This window comes from Vipera berus (genome assembly GCF_964194415.1).
Source record: "Vipera berus genome assembly, chromosome: 2".
NCBI classification, from domain to species: Eukaryota; Metazoa; Chordata; class Lepidosauria; order Squamata; family Viperidae; genus Vipera; species Vipera berus.
Genome location: NC_138203.1, coordinates 192,466,258 through 192,491,124, shown reverse-complemented (window position 1 = coordinate 192,491,124; position 24,867 = coordinate 192,466,258). Strand labels below are relative to the sequence as shown.

The window sequence follows — 24,867 nt, the reverse complement described above, 5'->3', positions numbered from 1 at the left end:
CCTGCTTTGTTGTATTTTAAGAAAAGCTATGAAAATATCTTCCTACTACTGAATTTCCTCTATACCTATATGATTATTGTCAGGCTACTATGGGAATGTTTATCCACATACCTTTAGGCACAAGTTGTAATATTCTATACGATATGGGGCAATATGAAGCTTCATTGTACTTACCTAGCATGGTAGCATCTACAGCTCCACCAGGACAAAACTCAATCATAATCTAAAGAGAAAGAGAAATAAATGGGTAGGCAGAAATGATATTTATATAATATACACACTTTATTTCATAAAATATGCAAAACAAATAAAAAACACACATATATTTGTTATATGTATTCCCACACAACTATGTAACTACTATATACAAAAAATCTGAATCACTGAATGAAAAGCCACAATAACAAATCTCAGTCAGTTATTTCTTCTCCAAAATAAAGTTGCATTTCAGTAACATTTCCACAAATAAGCTGAACTCCTTGCTGCTTCTGAGGTGTTAAGATGCTCACTCAAATGCAAGAATAACTAAAGATGTTATCTTTCCTCCTATGAACACAGGAAAAATGTTGTATTGAAATCAAGGCAAACCATTTTACAGTTCTTGTAATTTTTAACAAAAATAATAATTTGTTTCAAAACTATTAATACATACAAAGCACATTAGGTTGTCTTGGGGTTAGATTGGAACAACAGTACTGTTATAGTTTGGGCTTCATGTGCCGCAAATGTATTCCTTTTAGTTTGTGTGGAAAAAAAATTAAAACCCTCCAGTCCCTATGTGTCTACTCGTTCCTGTGCCATCTCCAAGTCTCCAGCTAGGATGAGACTTTGCAACATTTTATATGTGTTAGGCATGCTCCAAAATTCATTCCTTCATTGATTAGGCATATTAGGCATGCCCACAAATTCATTCCTTCTCTTGGTTGCTAATAATTCCCTACCTACACTTTTTGTACCAGGCACAATCCTACAAGGTTTTCTCCTTATTCTAGTTTGAGAGTTGCCATCAGCCATATTGGAAAGCAGATTCCTGCAAACCCTTAATGCAGAAAGCATTTATTCTGTCAGTCTGGGAATACTGAATAATTGAACCACGTTTTAGCCTACTACAATTTTTATAGAGATATTTGTAGAGCTGCTAACTTGCCTCAATAAGCCATTCCCTAGTTGTTCCTATGAATTTTAAGTGAAGCTCCTCTTGGCAGACCAAAGTCCCCAAACAACCGTACTCTTTGCCTCTGCAGCTGGAGAACTCATGCTTTGCTAACAATAAATTAATTTGGGATTGCTCTTACTGGTTATATGAAGCGCTGCTGCAATTGTTCCTATGCCATTTTAGTAGCTTACTGCCTTTTATTTTGATATGTTTAATGCATCTGTGAACTGCAATGAACAATAAAGCAAGCCTCATTTACATTTTGTTCCACTCATAAAAGCTGGAAATGCAGTCAATTAAGAAAATCAGTCACTGTAGAATTGTCCCTCTCCTGTATACTATAGATACAATATAATTGATAATTGCTTAGCTGGGCTAATAGCCTGTCCAGCTAAGTAGCAACTATTTGTCAACTTTTGCCTGATCTCAAAAAACTAAGCCGTATCAGACTGGCTGGGACTTAGGAAATTACACTGGGAATTACAATTTTTCAATTACAATTGAAAAACAAAAACAAATGGCAAATGGCAAACTGCATTTGTCTGATGCCAAGTAAACTCATACCTACTGTATATCTGCAAAATTACTAGGAGAGATGCTTAATTTGGAGACTTTTTCTTAACTTAAAACACAGCCAGGCTTACAAACCATTTTCATTGATCACTTATAGATAATCTATTTTCTTACACTGTAAATGGTAAAGCAAGATATTTATACTACTGAAATATTTAAATTAGGAGTCTGTGATTATATTTACTTCATACAACTACTTCAGTTCCTGCACTGAAATATTTCTTTCGCTATAGTCTTGCTCCTTTCCATCCAAGAACGGTAAGAAGTTTCATTTGTGCTTGAGACACTCTTTTGTTCATGCATGTGAATTTGTTATATATCAGTGATGGCGAATCTTCTAGAAACCGAGTGCCCTAACTGCAACCCAAAACCCACTTACGTATCGCTGGGCGCTGGGTGGGTGTGGCCCATTGGGTAGGTGTGGCCAATTGGGTGGGCGTGGCTGCAGTGATAACAGCAGACTGGGTGGGACTAAAAAGTTCAATCAATCAATTCCAACTTTGTGAGATCTTTTTTTTTCCCTGCAAGAAGTTGAAATTGATTGATTGAACCTTTTTTTTTGCATGTGGCGGCAGCCTAAAGCGAAAAGGTTTTATAAAATCCAGCTGAAGGCCTGGGACTGGGGTGACAGCGCGCCTGCCCACAGAGAGGGCTTTGCGTGCCACCTGTGGCACACGTGCCATAGGTTCGCCACCACGGTTATATATCTTCATGATGGAGTTCTTCTATCTATCTAATACTTATAATTGGGGCCGTCATAATTATAATACTTATAATTATGATTATAATAATTATAATACTTATAATTATGAGTGCCCAGTGTAGCTGAATAAGTAGTGCCTGCTGAAGTTTGCTCCTATCAGGAGCTCCAACAGGAGGGGGCATAGAAACGGTCATTTTTGGTTGATGTTCCCCTCCTTTTGAACAGCAAGAATGCTCCACGCTATTAGGATCTTCCAGAAAATAGTTAAAACTTGGCTTTTATGGAAATCCTTTGAAGATAAAACAGCTAAAGATTTGTGCCATTATTGTTTGTTACTGTTTATAATTGTATTTGTTCGACTTTGTACACTCCAGAGCCTCTGGAATGAGGTGGCTTATGAATCTTATAAATATGTCATATTTAAATATATGCTATGATTGCTTTCTTTCAATGCAATGTTTTGCACTGCTGAAAATGGACATAATTCTATCTTGGAAACAATTTGATGCAATAATTTTTTAAGGTAAAAGGTGATTAACCCCAACTAAAAATGGACCAATATTATCTGTCTTAAGTTATTTACACTGTCTTCCTTTACTTTACAAAATAGGTGGTCTGGAAAGGAATGAGAAATAAATATACTTAATATAACAAAATTAGACCAAAAGTTTGAAAAGCTGGCATGAACATGAAGAGTGATGGAGAGGATGCAAAGCTTTGTAAATCTAAGAAATTGAAAAATTATACGTGTGCAGTTCATGTAATACTAAGAGTGGAAAACGAGTAGTTTAAGCTGCTAGGAAGCACCTTGTTCTTGAGGGTCCAGAAATTCTATTTAAGTTGCAGTAGAAACTGTAATAGCTTCTGTTATGTGAAATCCAATAATAACGCCTGCCTTCCAATCCCTAACATAAACATTTAAGAGTGCTCCGTTCTACAGAACAATATTAAGCAGACATTTACTTCACTTTTTAAGCTCTTGGCCAGCTACAATATACAAGTTGTGTGGTCAAATTCAGCAGAAGAAAGAAACAAGTTTTATTTACTGTGGAACAAATAGAAAATAACACAATTCACTACTCAAGTCAAGTAGCAATGTTGATGGTCTTTCTTAAATGAAACAACGGGGAAGAAAAGGTATCAAAGTTGTTAGCACTGGTTATTCCTGGGACTCATCTAAACCCTTCATGTACATTAGCACATTAACTTCATGACCTTCTTTTCTTTAGCTCAGTGGCACTAGGCAGCCCTCATCTCTCAGCTAAAATCTGCCCTCCAATGTTTGATTACTAGTCTTAAAAAGACAGCATACCAGATGGTTTCTGTAAAGCCTTAAAATGGTGAACAAATTTGGCATAGGCTTACTGAATCATCTCCAGCCCATCTGCTTCAGCATTCTTTTTCCAGTTGTGAAAAAGCTACTGAACAACACACACTCTTAATTTCATAAATAATTTTAATAAAAGTCATTTAAAAAAGAAAAGGAAAACAAAGAAAGAAGAAATAGTCTTACGTAAATTATATTGGCAGGTCCCATAGCTGAGTTCAAGCCATACTTGATATTCCATACCTTATAAATGTAAGTTCCATACAATAGGATTGTCCAGTGGTCACATTTGTTATTTCTCTTTTTATTACTTGTCGATTCCTTTTAAAATATTTCTTGAATTGTTTTCAAGGATAAATGTTAAATCACAAACTAGAGTAGCCTTATGAAGAGAAATGACTTTTTTAAAAAAAGAAACAAGATGACTAGCTGGAAGCTGTTTTGGAACTGGTTGAGTTGTATGGATGTTGGGGAACATGATTAGAAAACTGGGAACAAGAGATTCTCCAGACCAATCACTCCTGGATGGTTATCACACAACTGAAACCAACTAGGATCACTGTAGCTCTGCACCAGAGGTCATTCCCTCTCCTGTAGAAAAATAAATATCTATACCATCCATAAAGGATTTGTAGCAGAATGTTGAAAATCAGCCTTAATTAATAAATAGAGGAGTGTTACTGTTTCATTAGGTAAGAAGTCAGGTGCTCTCAGAAAGACTGTTAGGATAAAGCCACCAATATATTTTTTTTTAAAAAAGGATGCTTGCCATTGTGTTTTTGGAGACAGATTTGTGACTTCACTCCAAAGAGATAAAACCCACCCTTTCAAATTTCTTAACCCAGTCTTCACTCTTTTCAGCAAAAGAGGCTTAAAGTCTGTGGCATGGAAATTTAACTGCTGAGTAAGCAAAGATTATAGCTGAAAACTTGACACCACCCTTCCTGTGTGAAGAATTCATGACCTTTGGTCACTTTTCATACAAACTGGCAATTCTCTCAATAATTAATCCTGGAGGGGAAGCACACTAAAAAGTAGGGTGTGTGAGCCAGAGACAGAATGAGAGATACTTGTGTATTACTGGGTGTATTCTGTTAGCTTTACTGAAACTGTCCCAGAACTAAATTCTGATTACCAACTTTCCAAAAGTACTGCTTTGACACAAGACTCTTGTATTTGCATCTCTTAATGTCTGTGGAGATTCTCAGTCATCCAGGTCACGGTTATCCCAAAGGTGCTTTTTCACGAGGCAACTGGGCTTTCTTTTTTCTCTTTGAAGACGTTTTGCTTCAGCTTCTCAAGAAGCTGAAGAAGCTTCTTGGATGAGAAGTGGAATGTCTCCAAAGAGAAAAAAGAATGTCCAGTTGCCTCGTGAAAAAGCACCTTTGAGACACTTGCATCTCTTCTATCTCAAGATCCCCTCTCTAGAAGATCTTTATCATGCCCAAAATATTGGGTTGCAATTTACTTTCTGTATTCAAAGTTTTACGAGTTTCATACTTTCCATCAGAAGTGAAAAGATAAAGTCACTACTACTCAGGTCTTGTGACAGAAGCACTTGTGACAGAAAGGCCTTCATAGCCTTGGACCTGACTACCTGAGGGACCTTCTGCCTCCTCTAGTTAGTGCTTCTCCGGTGAATCAGCCAGAGTTATCATGTTCTGAGATCCATTGACTAAACTGGGTCATTTGACGGAACCCAGGAATTGTGCTGTCTCTGTTGCAACGCCTATCCTCTGAAACAGTAACTCCCTGGATATCCATATTATTAATAGATTTATATCTTGCTTTTATTTGTAAAGCTTAAATATCCCTCCCCCACTTTTCCCCATAATAATAACATTGGGAAGTGGATTGAGCTGGGAGATTGTGACTGGCCTCAAATCATGCAGTTGGCTCAAAGGAGGCTTAGAACTCAGAGTCTCCTGGTTTCTTTGTCAACACTTTCACCACTGTATCAAACTGGCTTCTATAAGCTACAGGTATAGTCTGTACCATGATCTCATTTAGTAACCCTAAAAAAAAAAGTCTCCCAGGCCTTGGGCTAGAGGGCGTGGCATATGGGAATGTTTTGCACTCATTATGTGGGCTTTATTGCTTTCTCTGGATGTTTATCACTCTTACCTATGTATTATATTGTCTCAAATTGTTCTTAATATGATATGCTTCCCAGAGTTATTATGAAGTCAAGTAGTTTCAGAAATTATATAAATAAATAAAATGTACCTGTCAAGGTCCCCGCTCCATCTGATTTTATTTTTTTGTGACTCTGATTAATAATTGTTAAGGGGTGTTGTGCAACAAGTGCTTCTCTATTTGAATTCTAAAGTCCCAGAGCACTTTATCTTCTTCATTTTCTATTACTTGGCCTATTTTGTGGCCTCACCAACTCTTGTTTGCAGCTAAATAATATTTCTTCCATAATAATAATAACAACAGTTAAGAAGCTAGTATGTTGCATTTTCAAAACACTTCTATAAAATGGTGGGATGCTATAATCCAATGTGTTGTTTGATTTCTGGCAAATGGGCTTTTTTAAAAATTTGGCCATACCCACCAAGGCAACCATCTTGTTAAAGTGCCCATAACATACTGTCTAAATTAAAATGTGTCCTCTGGTTCAAAAAGACTTCAGACCCCTGCCCTAAATTATATTTCTCGACCATCCAATCTATACATTGGTTCTTATGACATTTCTTTTCCAGAATCTATACTGCAGAAAACTCCAGTGAGACAACACAGACAAAACTGAGTCAAATGGGTTGACTTTAAAACAATAGAAAACCTGATGTTTACAAGTTCTTTTTCTGAGCTGAAGGAAAGCAGCCCCACGACAGCTCAGAGATAGACCGCACACATCTTAGTCCTTTTACATTTCCAGGCCACACTGGAAAGTACTGTTTTTGTTTGAAACACTGATGACCTGTCTGCTTTAGTGTGCCTTATTTTTTTTATAATATTTTATTAATTTTCCAATCTTACGTTTAAGTATTTAAAAAGCAATGTGGTGGCTGGGTTAATCAACAGATAACAAAATCTTTAGTATAAATCTCAAGTTACAACATCAAATATTTCCTCTCTTTTTCCCTTAACATTTACTGTCTTGTATTTAAGCTAATACAGTTCTTATTATATCAACTCAGTAAAAACATCATTATTACCGGTACATTTATCAATAAATTTTTAGTTTATACGTATCTGAATTATTTTTACATTCAACCTTCGTAAACAATCCATATCCTGTTACTACTTTTTCCCAATTTTTAGTTTCCCAATCAATATTCCAATTTAATCTTTGATATTTATAATTTTCAGGTTTTAGATAACCAAGATTTCCCTTATCTCAATTCATAACAGAATCTAATATCCAAAATACACATTTTATCTATTTGAATATAATCTTGTTCTATTTCCTAAAAGTTATCTATTTCCCACCATATTAAATCATCTACTTAATAATACAATATCCTCTTTAATAAGTCAAAACCATTGTTTATATTACCTGGGTTAATCAATAAATCAAACATATTTATATATTTTTAAAATATTAAATATTTGAACAGATAAATATTAAATATTAAGCAGATAAAATCCTTATTTTCAACTAATTTCCAAATATGTTAAATCTAATGACCAGAATTCCCCTTATCTCAATTTCTCCCTTTAACCCTCTAATTAATAATATAAAATCCCCTCTGATAAATCAAAACCCCAATTTTCTTCATCCTTTTTCTGGCTTTCTTCCTTTGCCAACTAGGCTTCCATATTAGTGCTTTTAGCTCGTCAAATAGATCTCCCTCTATTATTATATATGTTATTTGAAATAAAGGAGACCATTTAGTTGCCATTTTTTTTAGAAGGACTAGCCCATTTGTAGCCATAAAGTTGTCTCCCTATTATTCCAATTCCCGATAATTGCCCTGATATGTTTATCTTCCATTCAATCTGTTCTTCTTTTTCAAATTCCTTCTGATTTATATAGAAAGTCTTTTCCATTTTCAATGTTGTCACTCTCTTTTCTGGATTTTCCATTAACTGTATTTATTGGTCAATTGAGTCCTCTGTCTTAATATTTAATTATTCCACTTCTTCTGTTATCTTCTGCATTGTTGGTTCTTTGGTTGTAGTCAAAGTTTGGGTTTGTGTATCTAAGCTGGCATCTTGATCTTTTATGTTAGGTCTTATTTTATCACAAGCTGAAAAAATGGTTTCATGTACTGCTTTCAAAATGGAAAGGATCTTTTCCAGGTCTTCATCCATCTCTTTCATGTGTTTATAATTAGTCTTTATAGTAGAAATCATTTGTTTAAGGTTTTTTAAGTCCAAATTTTTTATAATCCTTTTTTTTTGTAAGGTAAAGGTAAAGGTTCCCCCGCACATGTGCGCTAGTCAATTTCGACTCTAGGGGCCGGTGCTCATCTCCGTTTCAAAGCTGAAGAGCCAGCGCTTGTCCGAGGATGTCTCTGTGGTCATGTGGCCAGCATGACTAGATGCCAAAGGCGCACGGAATGCTGTTACCTTCCCACTGTAGTGGTCCCTATTTTTCTACTTGCATTTTTACGTGCTTTCGAACTACTAGGTTGGCAGAAGCTGGGACAAGTAACAGGCGCTCACTCTGTTACGCGGCACTCAGGATTCGACCCGCTAAACTGCCGACCTGATCGACAAGCTCAGCATCCTAACCCACTGAGCCACCGCATCCCTGGTTTCTTTTTGTAGATAAAAGCAAAAGTCTCCAATAAAAATAGGAAAATTTTTGGTCCCCAAGTTTCAGGAACATATAAATCCAATTAAATTAAAGTTGTTCTTTTAATCCTTTAATTCCCCTGGGTAGTCAGTCACCTCTATTCTTAGAGGGTGGGATAGAAATTCCCTTCCCTCTCACCTCACTGGGGGAAAGATACTTCAGGCAGCTTTTACAGGAAAAGAAAGTATTTAGGGTAAAGAGAAGATCAGATCTCACCCAGTTTCATGCGCATTGCTTTCAAAGTGCATGGTGGTAAGTTTAACTTTGGCTGTCTGCAGCCTAGTGTCAGGCCATATAACTATGGCCAGTCTTTCCTCTGCTGGTTTGGAGAGTTGCCCTGGATTGGAAGGACTGCTGCCCTCCCGTGGTCAAGTGGGGGTCCCCTCCTTGTTCATCACTCCTAAGGGCGACTTTCGACCCTTTCCAGGGTCCCCCAGTGGAGCGAAACCAAACGTGGAAGATGGAGCTCACCTTCCAGCGGCCGTGGCAGCCGCAATGGCAAACTGGAAGTTCTAGTTTGCCTTATTTTGAGCCATATAGCAGCGTTCTACATTCTGGTCACTTAAGTCTAGATTTTACTAAATGGTCATTTAACATTTATTTTATTTATTTATTTATTTATTTGTTTGTTTTTATATACCGCCCTTCTCCCGAGGGACTCGGGGCGGTGTACAGAGCAAGGTAGGTATACAGTTAAACAGTAGTAAAAATAAATGAGACCCCAAGCGCTATCAGGCCAGGCCGGACTGCTGGAACAGGTAGGTTTTTAAGTCGCGCCGGAAGGTGCGAAGGTCGGGGGCCATCCTGATTTCGGTAGGCAAGCGGTTCCAGAGGGTTGGTGCACCCACTGAGAATGCCCTCCCCCTGGGGGCCACCAGTCGGCATTCTCTGACCGGTGGCACCCTGAGGAGGCCCTCTCTGTGGGAGCGCACAGGACATAGGGGTGTTGACGCTGGCAGTAGGTGCTCCCGCAGGTAATCCGGACCCATGCCATGTAGGGCTTTGTATGTCATCACTAGCACCTTGAATTTCACTCTGTCTACTAATTTCACATGTCTACTAATAAGAGGAAGTTATTTAACTATATGACAATCACAACAAAACAACAAACCAAATTAAAGACATAAATGTTCAAAGTCAGGTTCACAATTGTGTAACTGCTGATACCAGTTCCATCTCTCTTTAAATCAAGATATATATTTATTGAATGGATTGCTCTAGTAATCCTTTTCAACATCTACATCAGGGGTCTTCAGACTTGGCCCTTTTATGACTTGTGGACTTCAACTCCCAGAATTCTTCAGCCAGGCATGCTGGCTGAGGAATTCTGGGAGTTGAAGTCCACAAGTCATAAATGGGCCATGTTTGAAGACCCCTGATCTACATGAAACTGCTGGGTTTGGTAACATCAGTATGCTGCAGTATATCATTCAACCCCAGGCCAGTCAACTGATGCTCTCAAGGTTCTGTCTCAGTGCCTAGAGACTGTATGGGTTTGGATGGTGAGAAACCATCTCCAACTCAGCTCAAACAATACTGAGTGTCTATGGGTATTTAGGCCATCCAGATCTACGATATCTCATCTCTGATCTTGCTTGGGGTGGCATTTCCCCATTGAAGGGTGCTGTATTGGGAGTCTTCCTAGACTGACACTTACCTACACTCTGATCATCTTACAGCTTGACTAATGTAGCATGCTGTAATGAAGCTGCCCTTGAAGACCACCTGGAAGCTTCAATTGGTCCAGAACACAATAGTGCAAGCAGTGATGGGCATATCCCATTATGCCTATATAATACTTCTGCTTTGTGAGCTGAACTGGTTGCTTCCAGGTGCAATTCAAGGTATTGGTTTTTACTATAAAGCCCTACAGGGTATAGGGCCTGGTTACTAGGGCCACTTATCTGCCCTAGTAGCCACTTTGATTTGGCTAGGTTTGCATGCTCTGGGTTTGCTTAAACAATGTCATCTATCACAATACCTGCCCTCTGGAATAAGGTTCCTCTGAGATCCAGATAGGCCTCACCCTGCAGATATTTCAAAGGGCTTTGAAGACCTAGTTATTCACCTAAGCCTTTGGCAAGAGTGAGGGAAACCTCTTTTTTGACTATGTGAGTTCATTTTTTTCATTCATGTTCAATTTGTCATCTTTGCCATCTTTTACTCTTCATTTTTGTATTATTTTTGTATTTATTCTTGTGTTTAATATTTTTATTTGTGAACTGCCCAGAGTTGAGAATTGGGCAGCATATAAATATAAATAAATTCATGAGAAATGTGCTGGGATACAGAAAAAGCAATAATCTTAAATAACAGTGGCACATCCTTTGGTTCACAACCCCGTTTTTGTTTCCTCCAGAGATCATAGTGGTAAAAATTGGAAGTAAATTGCCAGAGATCAATGGTATTATGTGAATTTTTAGCAGGAGATAAAATCTGTTTTGCATTCAGATAAGCTCAGTGCATTTCAAGATGGAAAAAAGGGACATCAGGGACTATATCTTGCAGCCGCCTATCCTCCAAATATAACACAAAATGTGCAACTATTTTAAAAATTAGGGAATTTTGTGCATGGAAGAAACAATTTCAGACAAAGCACATGCTTTTGATAATTTGGGTTATGCTCAACTACTATTGGAGCATTCATTGTTCATACACACACTGAAGATTAAATTACTATTTGATGGTTTCCCTGGAATAAGGTCCGATTTAGTGATTCCCCTCCCTCAGCAGAATGCAAAGAGATTACACCATATTTGTGTTATCCAACTGTTCTCAGGAAAAATACAAAGAACTAGATATTACCCATAAGGCCCTAAACAGCTGGGATTCAAGCTACTTTGATAGCTCGATTTGATTTTTCTATCTGGCCGGTGGTTAGATGATCTGGGTGGGGGTTCCCCAATTGTTACGCCCCTGTCATGGACCGATCATCATCTCCTGCGGCTGGTCTTCCGTTTTGCCACTCCCCGTCGTGGGGTTGTTGAACCAACTAGATGGTTCCACCCTAGGCGCTTAATGGACCCTGAGCGGTTCCAGGCGGTGCTTGGGTCCCCACCTGCCACCTTAGTTCACAGCTCGGCCGATGCCTTAGTGGAAGCCTGGGAAAAGGCAGCCACGGAGGCACTCGACCAAGTTGTACCCTTGCGGCCCCTGACCCAGTGCAGATCCCAGTGGGCTCCGTGGTTTTCCGCGGAGCTCCGGGAGATGAAGCATCGGAGACGGGGCCTAGAGAGCTGTTGGAGGTCCAGCTGGTCTGAATCCGACCGATTGCGACTAAGGTCCTCTACGAGGTCTTATCTCGCAGCGATGAGGACGGCGAGGTCTAACTACTTTGTTACCCTCATTGCGTCCGCAGATAATCGCCCGGCTGCCCTGTTTAGGGTGACTCGCTCCCTCCTTAATCAAGAGGTGAGGGAGGAGCCCTTGCAGGGTCGAGCCGAGGAGTTTAGCCAACATCTGTCGGACAAAATCGCTCGGATCCAGACCGGTTTGGACTCCGACTGGGCAGAGTCTGACGGTGAGGACATGGGTGGTCTTGGTAATGTCATCTGGGAGGAGTTTTGTTATATATTCAACACACACACACAGTCCCCTCACAAATATTAAGGAATCCCCGGCAGCCGTTGACAGCCGTCAAAAGGCTGCCGCGGCATTCCCCCCCCTCACACACGCGGCAAGCGGCCGATTCTGACAGCTGTCAAACTGCCGCGCATACGCAGTACACTGACAGCTGTCAAACCGGCCGACTCTGACAGCTGTCAAACTGCCGCGCATGCGCAGTACACTGACAGCTGTCAAACTCCAGAGAACCGTGCATGCGCAGTTCAGCCGGAGCTGTCAAAGCTGCCAGCTGGCCCCGGCAACAAGCCGCTAACAGCCGCGCCTACCTTTAGCCGGTCTCCTTCTTATTGGGCGTCCTTGTTTGGCGGGAGAACCCCGCCTGTTTATTGGTTCTTGATATTGTTGTGTTGTCCCTGTTCACTATAAATACGGGGGATTCCCGGCGGCTTTTTCGCCCGGGGACCTCTGCCCAATAAAAGTTGTTTGGACCGTGCCTACTGTCTCCTGTCGTCCCTCAAGATAGTCCAAGTTTGATCCTGTGACTCTGGAAGAGGTGGACAGGATCATGGGGAAGCTGAGCTCCACCACATGTTATTGGACCCGTGCCCCTCCTGGCTGGTTTATTTGGCTCGGGAGGGGACACGAGGCTGGCTTCAGGCAGTGATAACTGCTTCTTTGAGTGAGGGCAATTTCCCCGCCGCCTTGAAGGAGGAGGTGGTGAGACCCCTCCTCAAGAAGCCTGCCTTGGACCCAGCTGTTTTAAACAACTATTGTCCGGTTTCCAACCTTCGCTTTCTTGCGAAGGTTGTTGAGAGTGTGGTGGCACATCAGCTTCCTTTGTTCCTGGAGGAAGCTGATTATCTGGACCCGTACCAATCGGGCTTCAGGCCCGGGTACAGCACGGAGACGGCATTGGTCGCGCTGGTGAATGATCTCTGGCGGGCTCGGGACAGGGGTTGTTCCTTTGTCCTAGTCCTATTAGACCTCTCAGCGGCTTTTGATACCATCGACCATGGTATCTTACTGCGGCGTCTCAGGGGGTTGGGAGTGGGAGGCACCGTTTTGCGGTGGTTCTCCTCCTACCTCCTGGGACGTTCGCAGTCGGTGTTGGCAGGAGGGCAGAGGTCGGCCTCGAGGCCTCTTATTTGTGGAGTTCCTCAGGGGTCGGTCCTCTCTCCTCTCCTGTTCAACATCTATATGAAGCCGCTGGGTGAGATCATTCGTGGTTTTGGGGTTGGGTATCATCAATATGCTGATGATACCCAGCTTTTCATCTCTACCCCAAACCACCCCAGTGATGCCCTCGATGTGATGTCCCGTTGCCTGGAGGCGGTTCGGGTCTGGATGGGGAGGAACAGGCTCCGGCTCAACCCCGATAAGACTGAGTGGCTGTGTGTGCCGGCATCTCAGGAAATTCAGATTATTCCATCTCTAACCATGGGGGGTGAGATATTACCCCCGTAGATAGGGCTTGCAACTTGGGTGTCCTCCTAGATTCACAGCTCTCCTTGGAAGATCACATTGAAGCTGTGACTAGGGGGGCCTTCGCCCAGGTTCGCCTGGTGCGCCAATTGTGGCCCTATCTGGACCAATATGCCTTGCGTACAGTCACTCATGTGCTCGTGACCTCCCGTTTGGAGTACTGCAATGCTCTCTACATGGGGCTGCCCTTGAGGACTACTCGGAGGCTTCAGCTGGTGCAGAATGCAGCCGCGCGAGTGGTGGTGGGGGTTTCCCGATACTCCCATGTAACACCTCTACTCCGCAAGCTGCATTGGCTTCCGGTTGCCCTCCGGGTAACATTCAAGGTGCTGGTAATGACCTATAAAGCCCTAAATGGCATGGGTCTGGATTACTTACGGGAGCACCTGCTGCCGGCATCAACTTCCCTTCGTCCAGTGCGCTCCCACAGAGAGGGCCTCCTTAGGGTGCCATCGGTCAGAGAGTGTCGACTGACAACCCCCAGGGGGAGGGCGTTCTCTGTGGGCGCGCCAGACCTTTGGAACCGTTTACCGGTTGAGCTCCGGATGGCTCCCGACCTTTGCTCCTTCCGACGTGATCTAAAAACATACTTATTCGAACAAGCCGGCCTGATCTGATGGGTTTGGGGTATTTTAATATTAATATTAATTGTATTATTTTTATTGTTATTGGGCTGCACTATTTAATTCCTTTTTAGTTTTTGTATATTGTATTTTTATTGTATTTGCCCTGTACACCACCCTGAGTCCTTCGGGAGAAGGGCGGTATAGAAATTAAATTATTATTATTATTATTATTATTATTATTATTATTATTATTATTATTATTATTATTATTATTATTATTATTATTATTATTATTATTATTATTATTATTATTATTATTATTTGACAGATACCTTGTTCTACATTGTTCCCACCCCTATTGAGATCATCTGAGGAGGTTTCTAGAATACAGCTTTGCTGTATTGGGAAAAATAGGTTTTTTCTTGGCTTTTAAAAAATTTCTTAAATGGACAGTAAAAAAAAAGGGGGGGGGCAGGCTGATCTTGAATTTGGGATGACTGAGAAGAATTGTCCAAAAAAAGATTCAATTCTGTTCTAAAGAAAGAGAACTGCATTCAGAGTTCTTTTGTATACCACCAATCCATAATTAAAAGTTATATTTCCCTCCCATTCCTAACTTTTGCCTTTCCTCTCATGTTCTTTCACTCTAAGGCAGACATGTCAAACTCGCGATGTCACATGACATCGTGACACGCATCGGGACTATTTTGCCATTGCTGGCAATGGGGTGGGTGTGGCTTCCGGATGACATGTCCGGCCCACGGGTAGGCAGTTTGACACTCCTGCTCTAAGGTTACTGATAGAGCAGGAAGTCAGTGGCACAAAAGTTGCCTTTAGCAAGATTGGAAGCAGTGGAATGATGAATGGTGAAGCAATAATATATTACATTAACTGGTCCTCTTATCCTCTACTATGGAGCTAGAGGAGCTAGAGTTTTTCTAAGGTAGAAAGTTGGCTGTGTCTTCAACTAGTTTTAAAGGTGAAATTTATTTTATTTTATTTTTTTATTTTATTTTAATTCCATTTATATCCCGCCCTTCTCCGAAGACTCAGGGCGGCTTACAAGCTTAGCAGTAGCCTTCATTCTATGTATATGCCTGCTTATTAGGGCTTTCACACACACCCCCAAGTGGCATTATTACAAAGTCAGCTTAATTGCCCCCAACAATCTGGGTCCTCATTTTACCTAACTCGGAGGGACGGAAGGCTGAGTCAACCTTGAGCCTGGTGGGATGCGAACCTGCACTAATTGCAGGCAGCTGGTGTTACTTAAGGAGGCATTAGCCCACTGCTCCACCAAGGCTAAATCATGACACAGGTGGGAAAAATGCACTAATTAATATAGCGGTAGGGCCTCTACTACATGTTCAGAGAGGGCAACCAACCATTTAAAGCAATTCCAGCTTAAGATAGAATAAACATTCTTATACAGACATGCTGAGGGAAAATTCTGCTGACTTCAAGGTAAGGAGCCTACTATCTTGCCAAATTCTAGCTAGAGGCCCTGATAACTATGTTCAGAAGACTACTGAACCTCAAAGGCCAAAAAAGGTATTATCAATCTGTTCTTGGTGGAAAGATCTGGGTGGTTGGTTTCAAACTTGAGCATTATGGGATGGTCTCAAAGAGAGATATCCAATAGCCTGAGAAATCTTCAGAGGCAAAATGATCAGGTTCAAAAGAATCAGTACAGGAGATGAATGGGGAGAACTCCACGGCTCAGTGGAGGCAGACAAAAATCTGAGACTGAGGAACCTCAGCAGACGCAGACCTAACTCAAGGGGATGATTGTAATTGCTGGGCAAGCAACAGGCTTTGCAATGCCAGGAAAGGAAAGAATGAAGAATGAAAGAGCGTTGCTAGCTAAGCTGCCTGTCATACGGTTGGTCCAAAGACAATTACTGTATGTAGCAGATTTCAGGAGAAATACAGCACAGAAAGCCAATATTTAGAATGGTCTTCTTAGTATACTTAATTTAGACTAGTTCAGGGAATCCAGGTCCATTAATTAGGACCACAAAAGCTTCGATGCCAAGGAGGCCAATAAAATATTCTAGAAGAATGGAACAGCATGAAAGACATTACAGATTAGAAAGCAATGCTGTCTGAAAATGGAGTATGCATGAAATGATCAGCAACAGTCACAATGATCTTGAAATCAATGAAAGGAAAAGTCCTTAGTTTTGATCATCCTAATTCATCAGCGAACAGACCAGAGAAGAAGATGTGAGGGAGATCGGTCCTGAATTTCACCTTTCAAGCTTGACTCCCAGATTTGAAGAAGAATTGATAAATGTGGAGAGGATGAATTGAAGAATTTAGTCACACTTTCTAGGGATGAAATGATGTGTGGGAAGGCTTGGAGTTAGGTGAAGGGACTATATTAGCTTTGGTGTGTATGAACCTTAGAGCTTGTTCCCCAAAGAGTGGGTCACCCACAAGATTCATTGTTATAATTCTGACATGAATCTACTATGTGGCTTACACCAAAGTAACCCCACTCATAATTTGTTGCCATATGAGGTCTTTTTTCCACCACACTGGCATTTGCACAAGCTGAGAGAGAGAGAAAAAAAAGAAAATAATGGTTTCAGTACAACAGAAGGACAATCTGCTTTATCGGTACCAAGTGCTTATTAAAAACAAAGATGAAATGCAGTTTGGCAGGGGAAACATCAAGTAAAAAGATCAAGATCTTGATTTGAAAGAGTTAATGTAGAACTACACTTTCTAAACAGACGCATCCTGTAACAGCTCTGCAACCTCGTCTGTGCTCAATGATCTGTCCTATAAGAGAAATGGGAAAGACTTGATCTCGTTACACACTACAGAGGTGAAAGCTACTCTATTTTTCCTATTTTGTGATGGAGCATCTCAGAAGAAGGTGAAAGGAAATATAATCTGAAAAAAGGATTTAGAAAGCAGTTTGAATTCTGGTGGGAGCATGAGTAAAAGGAAAGAGGAAAGAGTGATAACTACCTTCAGAGAAAATTACTATTTTGTTCTCTTCCTCTGGATCTTTGCCCCCCACCATCTCTGGGGGACTGTGGAGACTGTGCTTTTCTTCTTCCCCTGCCTCTGCATTTATATATAAAATGCAATAGCTATTTGAGGTATGGGCATTCTTAACTTGGAGTCCTCTAGGTATATTTGTAGGGAAAGGGGAGGAATTGAGCAGCAACTTAGAGCAGCGGCCCCCAACCTTTTGGGCACCAGAGACTGGTTCTGTGGAGAGAGGTTTTTCCGTAGACTGGCATGGTTTCTCATGCTGCCTGCATCCCGTGGATGGGGCTTCACTGGTTTGCACATCCTTGTTTCTGGCATGCTGTGGACCGATGCCAGTCCATGGACCAGGGGTTGGGGACCCCTGACTTAGGGCACATTTTGTTATTTCCAGAATTTGCTGGTAGACATCTGTCCTGTATCTTTCAAATGCCTAGCAATGCTGACTGTCTGACTGTAAAAGTTCCCATGTCCAATGTGATTGATAGCATAAACAGTGAGGAGATCTGCTCTCCTTTGCTCTGGGTCACTAATCCTTGCCTTCCCCTCACTGAACAGGAACTAAGTCTGGCAGAAATGTCAAATGCCTTCCCCACACTTTCTAGGCAATCTGTGTGATCTCACAAAACCATCACACTTTTGGGTAACTTCAGAGAATCTAAAGACATTCTTATTGGGGAGTGGGGGAAGTTAAATGTCAACAGCTTGTCTGGCATGCAAGTATTCAGTAGGTGGAATTTAAATAGCTAATTCCCTAGGAAAACAGATTGCTTCCATTTTGCTATCATTCTTCTGCAATACAAAAATACCATTCACCAGCATGTCAAGCATAATGTCTTATTTTTCCTGAACAAACAAACACAATAGGGAAAAAAAATCAAACTGGGAATGTTATTCTTGAACTCAAGTAGCAAGTTACAAGAGAACGTGGAAACAGTCCCAGGTGGGGGGAAAAATTAGAAAATAATAACTCTAGCATTACACTCTAAATCTGAATAGATTACACCCGTTTGGGATTCTAAACTCATATAAACCATCTTCAATATTCAATGCCACATGCTTTGTCCTAAACCATGTTTGCCACTGCAGTAGTTCCAAACTATGCTATGAAGGATCAACAGCTCATACTTTTAATTCTGGCCTGCTCATATGTCTATGTGTGAGTTCAGCTAGTAAAACTACAGTATTCTACCTTGAGGACTAATTTAAAAAACATCTTCTAAGTGTCACTTTCTTCCTTTATTGCAATAAATAAATGTAGGAAGATAGCATTGGAGGTTATAGTGTTAAAATTATTATTCATAATATTAATGTAGGGAGGGTGGTACAGGTCGTCTTCATTTAGTGACTAGACAATGATTGTTCACAGATATGACAGTGATGAAAAAAGAACTGTGACTTAATGCAGGTCTGTAAAGCAAAGCTAAAGTAAGATCATAAAGCCAGTCATGGTTTCACTTAGCAGCTGCTTTACTTAATGACCAAGTTGCTTGTCCCAATTATGGTTGCTAAATGAGGACTACCTGTATAGTATTCATATATGACATCAACATTGGGGTGGCTGCTTTAACATTTTAATTATTATTTGCATATAAACTGTGTTTCTTTGACCCTTCATTTGGCAATCAACATCTTAACTTGGGGTTCATTATTTTATTATATTGCAAATAAAGTTCTAAACTGAAGGATGCCTACTCAGAATGGATTTCCATTTCAATCCAGAAAATATTTTAATCAACAAATTGACTATTTTAATATAATTCACTAATTTAATCACCTTCTTTTAAAACAATTTGTATTAATAAAATACTTCATCAAGGCTTGAAGATTCATGCCCATGAGACCGATGGCAGAGCTTGTGTGTCAAGCCTAGTTCCCTTTTGAACCTTTCAAGAATCATTTAGAGACAACTGGAAAATTCCAGACAACTGTAAAGTTCCTTCCTTCTTAGCGCATGCCTGCACTTTAGCCTTCTAGTTCTTAAAGTTCCACTTCTGTAAACTAAACCTGACACAGGAGAAACAGAGAATCCAATAAGGGATGTTGTCCGTTTGTCTGTTATTGGGGCTCCAACTAGTTCAGTATTTCTCAATCTCAGCAACTTTAAAATGGGTGGATTTCAACTCCTGGAATTCCCCGGTTGGTGCTTGTTGAAGTCCACCCATCTTAAAATTGCCAAGGTTGAGAAACTGTAGCGATGATCACATATAAACATTCCACTTCCACTGAGGCACTTAATTCAATTTAAAATGTGTAAGTCAGGGCAGCTGGAACTCATATTCTCATACAGTACTAATCTTTTTAGAGGGAAAGCTGCAATATCAACATAATAACTAGGATGCACATTGACTTTAAAAATCATTCTGTTAGGATTTCCATACTATGGCGAAATAGTCATATATGAAGAGAAACAGCATAAGGCAGGGTTATGTGTGGAATGATTTTAAGCAAGGCAGCTAAAATAGCTGAAAAAGAAATAGAGCTCAAGAATTTCAATTACCAGCTCGATTAGAAATATAATGGACATTGTACTAAAGAGTTTTTTTGGACTAGGGCAGGTATATTAAACCCAATAAAATACAACAAAATAAAAATACATCAGAAAAATCTTTCAAAAGTGGAAATCAGGTTCAACACTGAGCAAAAGCAGCTTAGCAGCAAGATAAAACCACAACTAATGAAAAACTGAGTGAACGAGAATTTGCCTGTCTCTTCTCCATTATCTTTTAAATGGTTTTTAGACAGCAACTCCCAACTGCATCCCAGCTCAGAAGGTCAGTCATTTTAGAGAAGAAAACACGTTAATCTTTACCGCTTAAAAAAAAAAATCCTGAGCAACAGCGCATTCGTTTAAACAAGTTGAAGTTCTTTCTGAGAAAAAGTTTTCAGAATCAAAACTAAAGGTGGTCAGATGAGGGCGGATGGTTTGTGAATCATCTGTCTTTCCAAAGAGCCCACTTCATTCCTGTTGTTAAATATCTTTCTCCCCAAAGCCCCACGTGACCAGCTCCCACCCAAACTCTCCACATTTTATTTTCAGTTATATTCATGTGTACTTGGGAGGTTCCTTTTCTCAATATATCTTGCAGCTTTTCTCTACTTAAGCAGAGTGCAATTTAGTGATTTTAAATAAATAACTGCCACAGAAGATTGACTTTGTTCTTGTAATAGTTGTCAAGGTTCCTGTTGCAATGTAGATTCTTTCCTCTGAATACTAGAAATTTCACTGAACGTGTTTCTGCAATAAAATTCAGATGAAACTTCTGTTGATTAAAGAGTCGTCCAGTTAGAAAGTCCCAGCTACTATGCCACGAAGGACAATCCTTATTGTAAGCTAAAGATCTTGAGAACCAGTTTATGGCTTGTTGAAACAAAACAGCATTTAGCCATAACTTATAATATTTTTAATTGTTTTTAATTTTTGTATTTTTTGTTTTAATTACCCTTGTTTTAATTACCCTTCGGGAAAGGGCGGTATACAAATCCAATTAAATAAATAAATAAATAAACTTACGAGCTGGTGAACAATTCAAAGTTTGAAGTCACCAGAGTTTCATCAATTTGAATAAAACAAAGTTCAGCTGTCAAAAAAAGATCCATTTCTGGCTGCTCTATAGAGATTCAGAAGAAAAATAGGCACAAGGAAGCTCTGAAACACTGCTAGTGCAAAAGGAAGGTCTGTCTCAGTGCAAATTAAGATTAATGGTAAGGATCACAAGCCAATATAAACTTCACTGTCAGGCTCCTGAACGGGAAATAACTCTATGTGTGATTGACTTGCCAGGCTGGTGTGTTGTGCAATTAGTTCACATGGTGTCACAAGATGGTTGGGTTTGTTGTCACTGTGAGTTGTTGGGGGGACACAAAGGGAGGCTAAGCCAATCTCACTGTACACATGTTGTACTTTGACAATAAAGGTTCATTCATTCATTCACATTAACTGTATTTATGGAAAATATGTCATAAGCAAAATATTATATGAAGATATTTAATAAATAGCTTCAAGAAGACCAAGCTACACATAATTGGCATATGTCTGCTTGTGCACAATCTTGCACACTCACACGATGTTAACATTCTTGAATAAATATAATGACCTGGAAAAAGAAGAGCGCTGCATTATAGAGTCCTCTTACCCATAATTTGCTATCATAATAAAAGGATCCCAGCAGCTTTACAATGTGTGGGTGATCACAAGTAGCAAGGATCTCTATTTCCACCATATAGTCTTCCAGCTCATCTTCACTTTTGGTCTCAATAACTTTGGCAGCAGCTAAGGCTCTGGTCTCTCTGTTTATGGCCTGTAATATATAAGTAAAAGGAACATTACATCTTGTGTGACAAACGGATGAATGCTACTCCATACACACCTGGAAGCACAATTTAGGGTTATGATTATTGTACCCAATAATAACCTAGGTGTAATTGGTACATGAGAGCATATATAAAACGTGTCATAAAATGTCTAAACATATATGCAATTATGGGAATTACTCAAATTAACTCCACAATCAAGGCAACAATCAAATAGTCTATTATTAAGTCTGAAGGCAGCTCCATCTGAAACCATCATTGAGCAACTGCCATGGCTGAGGGATTACAGGGAAGAGAGGCAAATGTCTTTTTTTATGGTAAAGCCCTTGGTATGACATTATAAATTACCATTTTTGTCTATACCATAATTGGTTAAGCTTACAAGATGAGACAGATTTCTACATTAAATTTCTGACCAGGTTGCTAGGATTACCGAAAGCAGTTAAAAGCTGCATGTATTCAAATCTGCATATGTACTTCAGTATATATCTGTATATCTAACAATGTTTGCAGCCCATTTACCAGCAAGCATCATACATGAACCTTAAGATTAAACTGGATGCCTCTCCAGTTTAAACAATTCTAAACAATTCATAAATGGGCATGCTGTTCAGAGCCTTCACCATCAATACATCTAAAGTAGGAAGTGAAACTGTGGAGCAAGAGGTAGTAATGTAAAGGCTCAAAGTATCTTAACAAATCAAAGCAGGATGGATCAAAGATATATAGGCAACATGAATATCACTGAGGGTCCAAACTGGAAACATTGCAAATGGATTGTATTGTAAACAGAAAATGTAGAGCTCTTCAAGTTATATGGAGGTAATTCTATCGTTATAAACTGCTCTAAGATAGCTTGAGTTGAGTTGAGTTGAAGGATGACAAACAGTGAAGTAGTTTAAATTAAGCAAACTCAAGTCTCTACCAGAAAGTCTCTAATACTTTACCTCCTCTGCATCTGGCACTTCATTATTAACTAAATTGGACAAATGAAGCCTTTTAGGAGAGCGTTTTCCAAATGCTGCTGTCTCAATTAGCTAGAGACAGATACTAGATATTAGAGCAGAGTTCTCCAGACTTGGCAATTTTAAGACCTGTGAACTTCAACTCCCAGAATTAATCAGCCACCCCTGCTGATTGAGGAATTCTGGGAGTTGAAGTCCTCAAGTCTTAAACTTGTGTTTCCTGTACTAGAGGAAAAATGAATTGGATCTCATTACTGATTTGCTACTGGTCAACTGAGCCAGACAAAGCCCGGCAGTCTCTATAAAGTTTTAACATCAGTTCTGAAAGCTTTTTGAGAAAAGTCCTGAACAGCAGTGGCCCTCCTACCCATCTTGGACAATGATATCTGATTCAGTTTCCTTGATCATCTGAACCCAATTCCCAGTGCTAACTCTCTTAATTTGGCCAAAATGTGAGGGAATGAGGAGCATACCAAGCAAAAGAGGGCAATGCATAAAGCCCTAGTTGAATTTCTCTAGACTGCCCCATTGGTGCCTGCCCTTTGGAACCAGTTACCCGTAGAGCTCAGGACTGCCCCAGATTTTTGTTCATTCCGCCGGGACTTGAAGACCTGGCTCTTTGAGCTTTCCAGCCAGGACTGAGAACTTTTAATTTTTAACCTGTTGTAATTGGGTTTTTTAATTAGAGTTAAGGGTTTTAGATTTTAATCAAGGATATTTTAATTTATTTTCATTTGTTATTAACTTTTGTATTGTTATATTGTTTTAATCGCCTTGTGAACCGCCCTGGGTCCTACGGGAGAAGGGCAGTATATAAGTCTAAATAACAACAACAACAACAACAACAATTATTATTATTATTATTATTATTATTATTATTATTATTATTATTATTATTATTATTATTATTAATTATTATTATTATTATTATTATTATTATTATTATTATTATTATTATTATTATTATTATTATTATTATTTCCCAGGTCAGTATCCAGGTAATCTGCCAAGGCATAGGGACAGCCAGTCAACGATTACACATATCATCCACACATAGTTTTTCTCCAGTTGACAAAAAAGGGATACTTAGGATAAGCTTTTGTGATAAACAGAGGTATACATATACAAACGGATGAATAGCAGAGACAGTAAAAGCCTTATTGAATAAACTTAACCAATCTATTTAAGTACCGCACAAGACCACATGCTCCACATTTTTGCCTAATTCTCTGAATGTAGTATATAATTCTTTCTTTACTTGAAGACACGTAGCGGTACTTTCCACCCTGAATCTTCTGCAAAGCCCACATCGGGGTTTTGTAGGGTGAATGAGCAGAGAATTATGCTTCACTGGAAAATGCTAAGGGCTTGTTGTCTACATTACTGCTTTCTGTTTTTAGATCTCTGTTTATAATATCTTCACAGACAGTTTATAATGGCTTTTGTGCCCAGCATAAACATTCAAGGTGTGCTTGAGTGAGGACAACATTGGAAATGCAGGAATATGTTGGCTACTGCGATGTTATAGTGCTGTTTAGCAAGCAGCATTTTGGAGGCTGAAGCTGAGTTTGTACCCTTGCACCATCAGGCAAGGTGGAGAGACAAAAATAATAATTTTCTTTTCTTTTTAAAATGTTATTGTTGTTGTGACTCAGGGCCAGCCTGTGGGTCCGGCAGCCGGCTCAGATGTCTCGGATGACTCAGATGAGGGGGAGGAGGAGGGTGTGGAAGACGAACTGGCTGATGATGGCTTGGAGGCTTCGCAGAGCCCTCAGCCGGGGCCCTCTTCTCAGCTGCGTGAGCCCGATAGTGCGGAGGATGATGACCCACAGCTGGCCCTGTTCAAGGACGCCCGACGCAGGAGGCAGTCGAGCAGGAACAAACAGAGAAAGGCTGTGGGACTTCTCGGGAGGAGGCACAGGGAGGCCACGCCCTGAACTCTAAATAAAAGGAGTGTTTGGGGAAGGGCTGGTTGCTGAAAGCAACCCTTCCGTTTGAGGATTCAAGTTCCAGTGTTTTTGTTTCTTGTTCTGTTGTTTGAGTAATAAATCTTGGCAGACGCTTTTCAGCCTCAGACGCTCTCCAGTCTCTACTGTTTGAACAGGGGTTTGCCTTATTGCAAGGCCGGTAGCAGGCTGGTTCAGAACAATTGTACTTCTTTTTAGAGAAGTGTAGTTTGTGCTTGCAAAACAAAAGATCAAACAGCACCGGGAAATACTCGGGCCTACTGCGTGGAACTTACTACAGGAAACTACGTGCACCAAATGATAGAAAGATCTGCTCTCTCTCCCCACAGGGTGCAGAACTATTGGCTTGGAGTAACAGAACACAGTTCTACTCATCACAGGGCCACCACAAAAGTGATATTAAGAAGTATGAGAGTTTCCAACTGGGCAAAACAAACCAAGATCCTAGTGTCTACAGAGATTCTCATGGTTGTCATGGTTGTCCCAAGGTGCTTTTTCAA

General features: G+C 40.1%; 1 protein-coding gene across 1 annotated transcript in view; it reads right to left on the bottom strand.

The window, feature by feature from the left end:
• STK10 (serine/threonine kinase 10) overlaps window positions 1–24,867 on the bottom strand; it is an 84,868-nt gene that overhangs the window by 34,249 nt on the left and 25,752 nt on the right. Inside the window, exons 2-3 of the mRNA XM_081319536.1 lie at window positions 21,258–21,422; window positions 175–223 (exon numbers count right to left, since the gene is read on the bottom strand). Coding sequence (XP_081175662.1) covers window positions 175–223; window positions 21,258–21,422 — 214 coding nt within the window. The remainder of the gene's footprint in view (window positions 1–174; window positions 224–21,257; window positions 21,423–24,867) is intronic.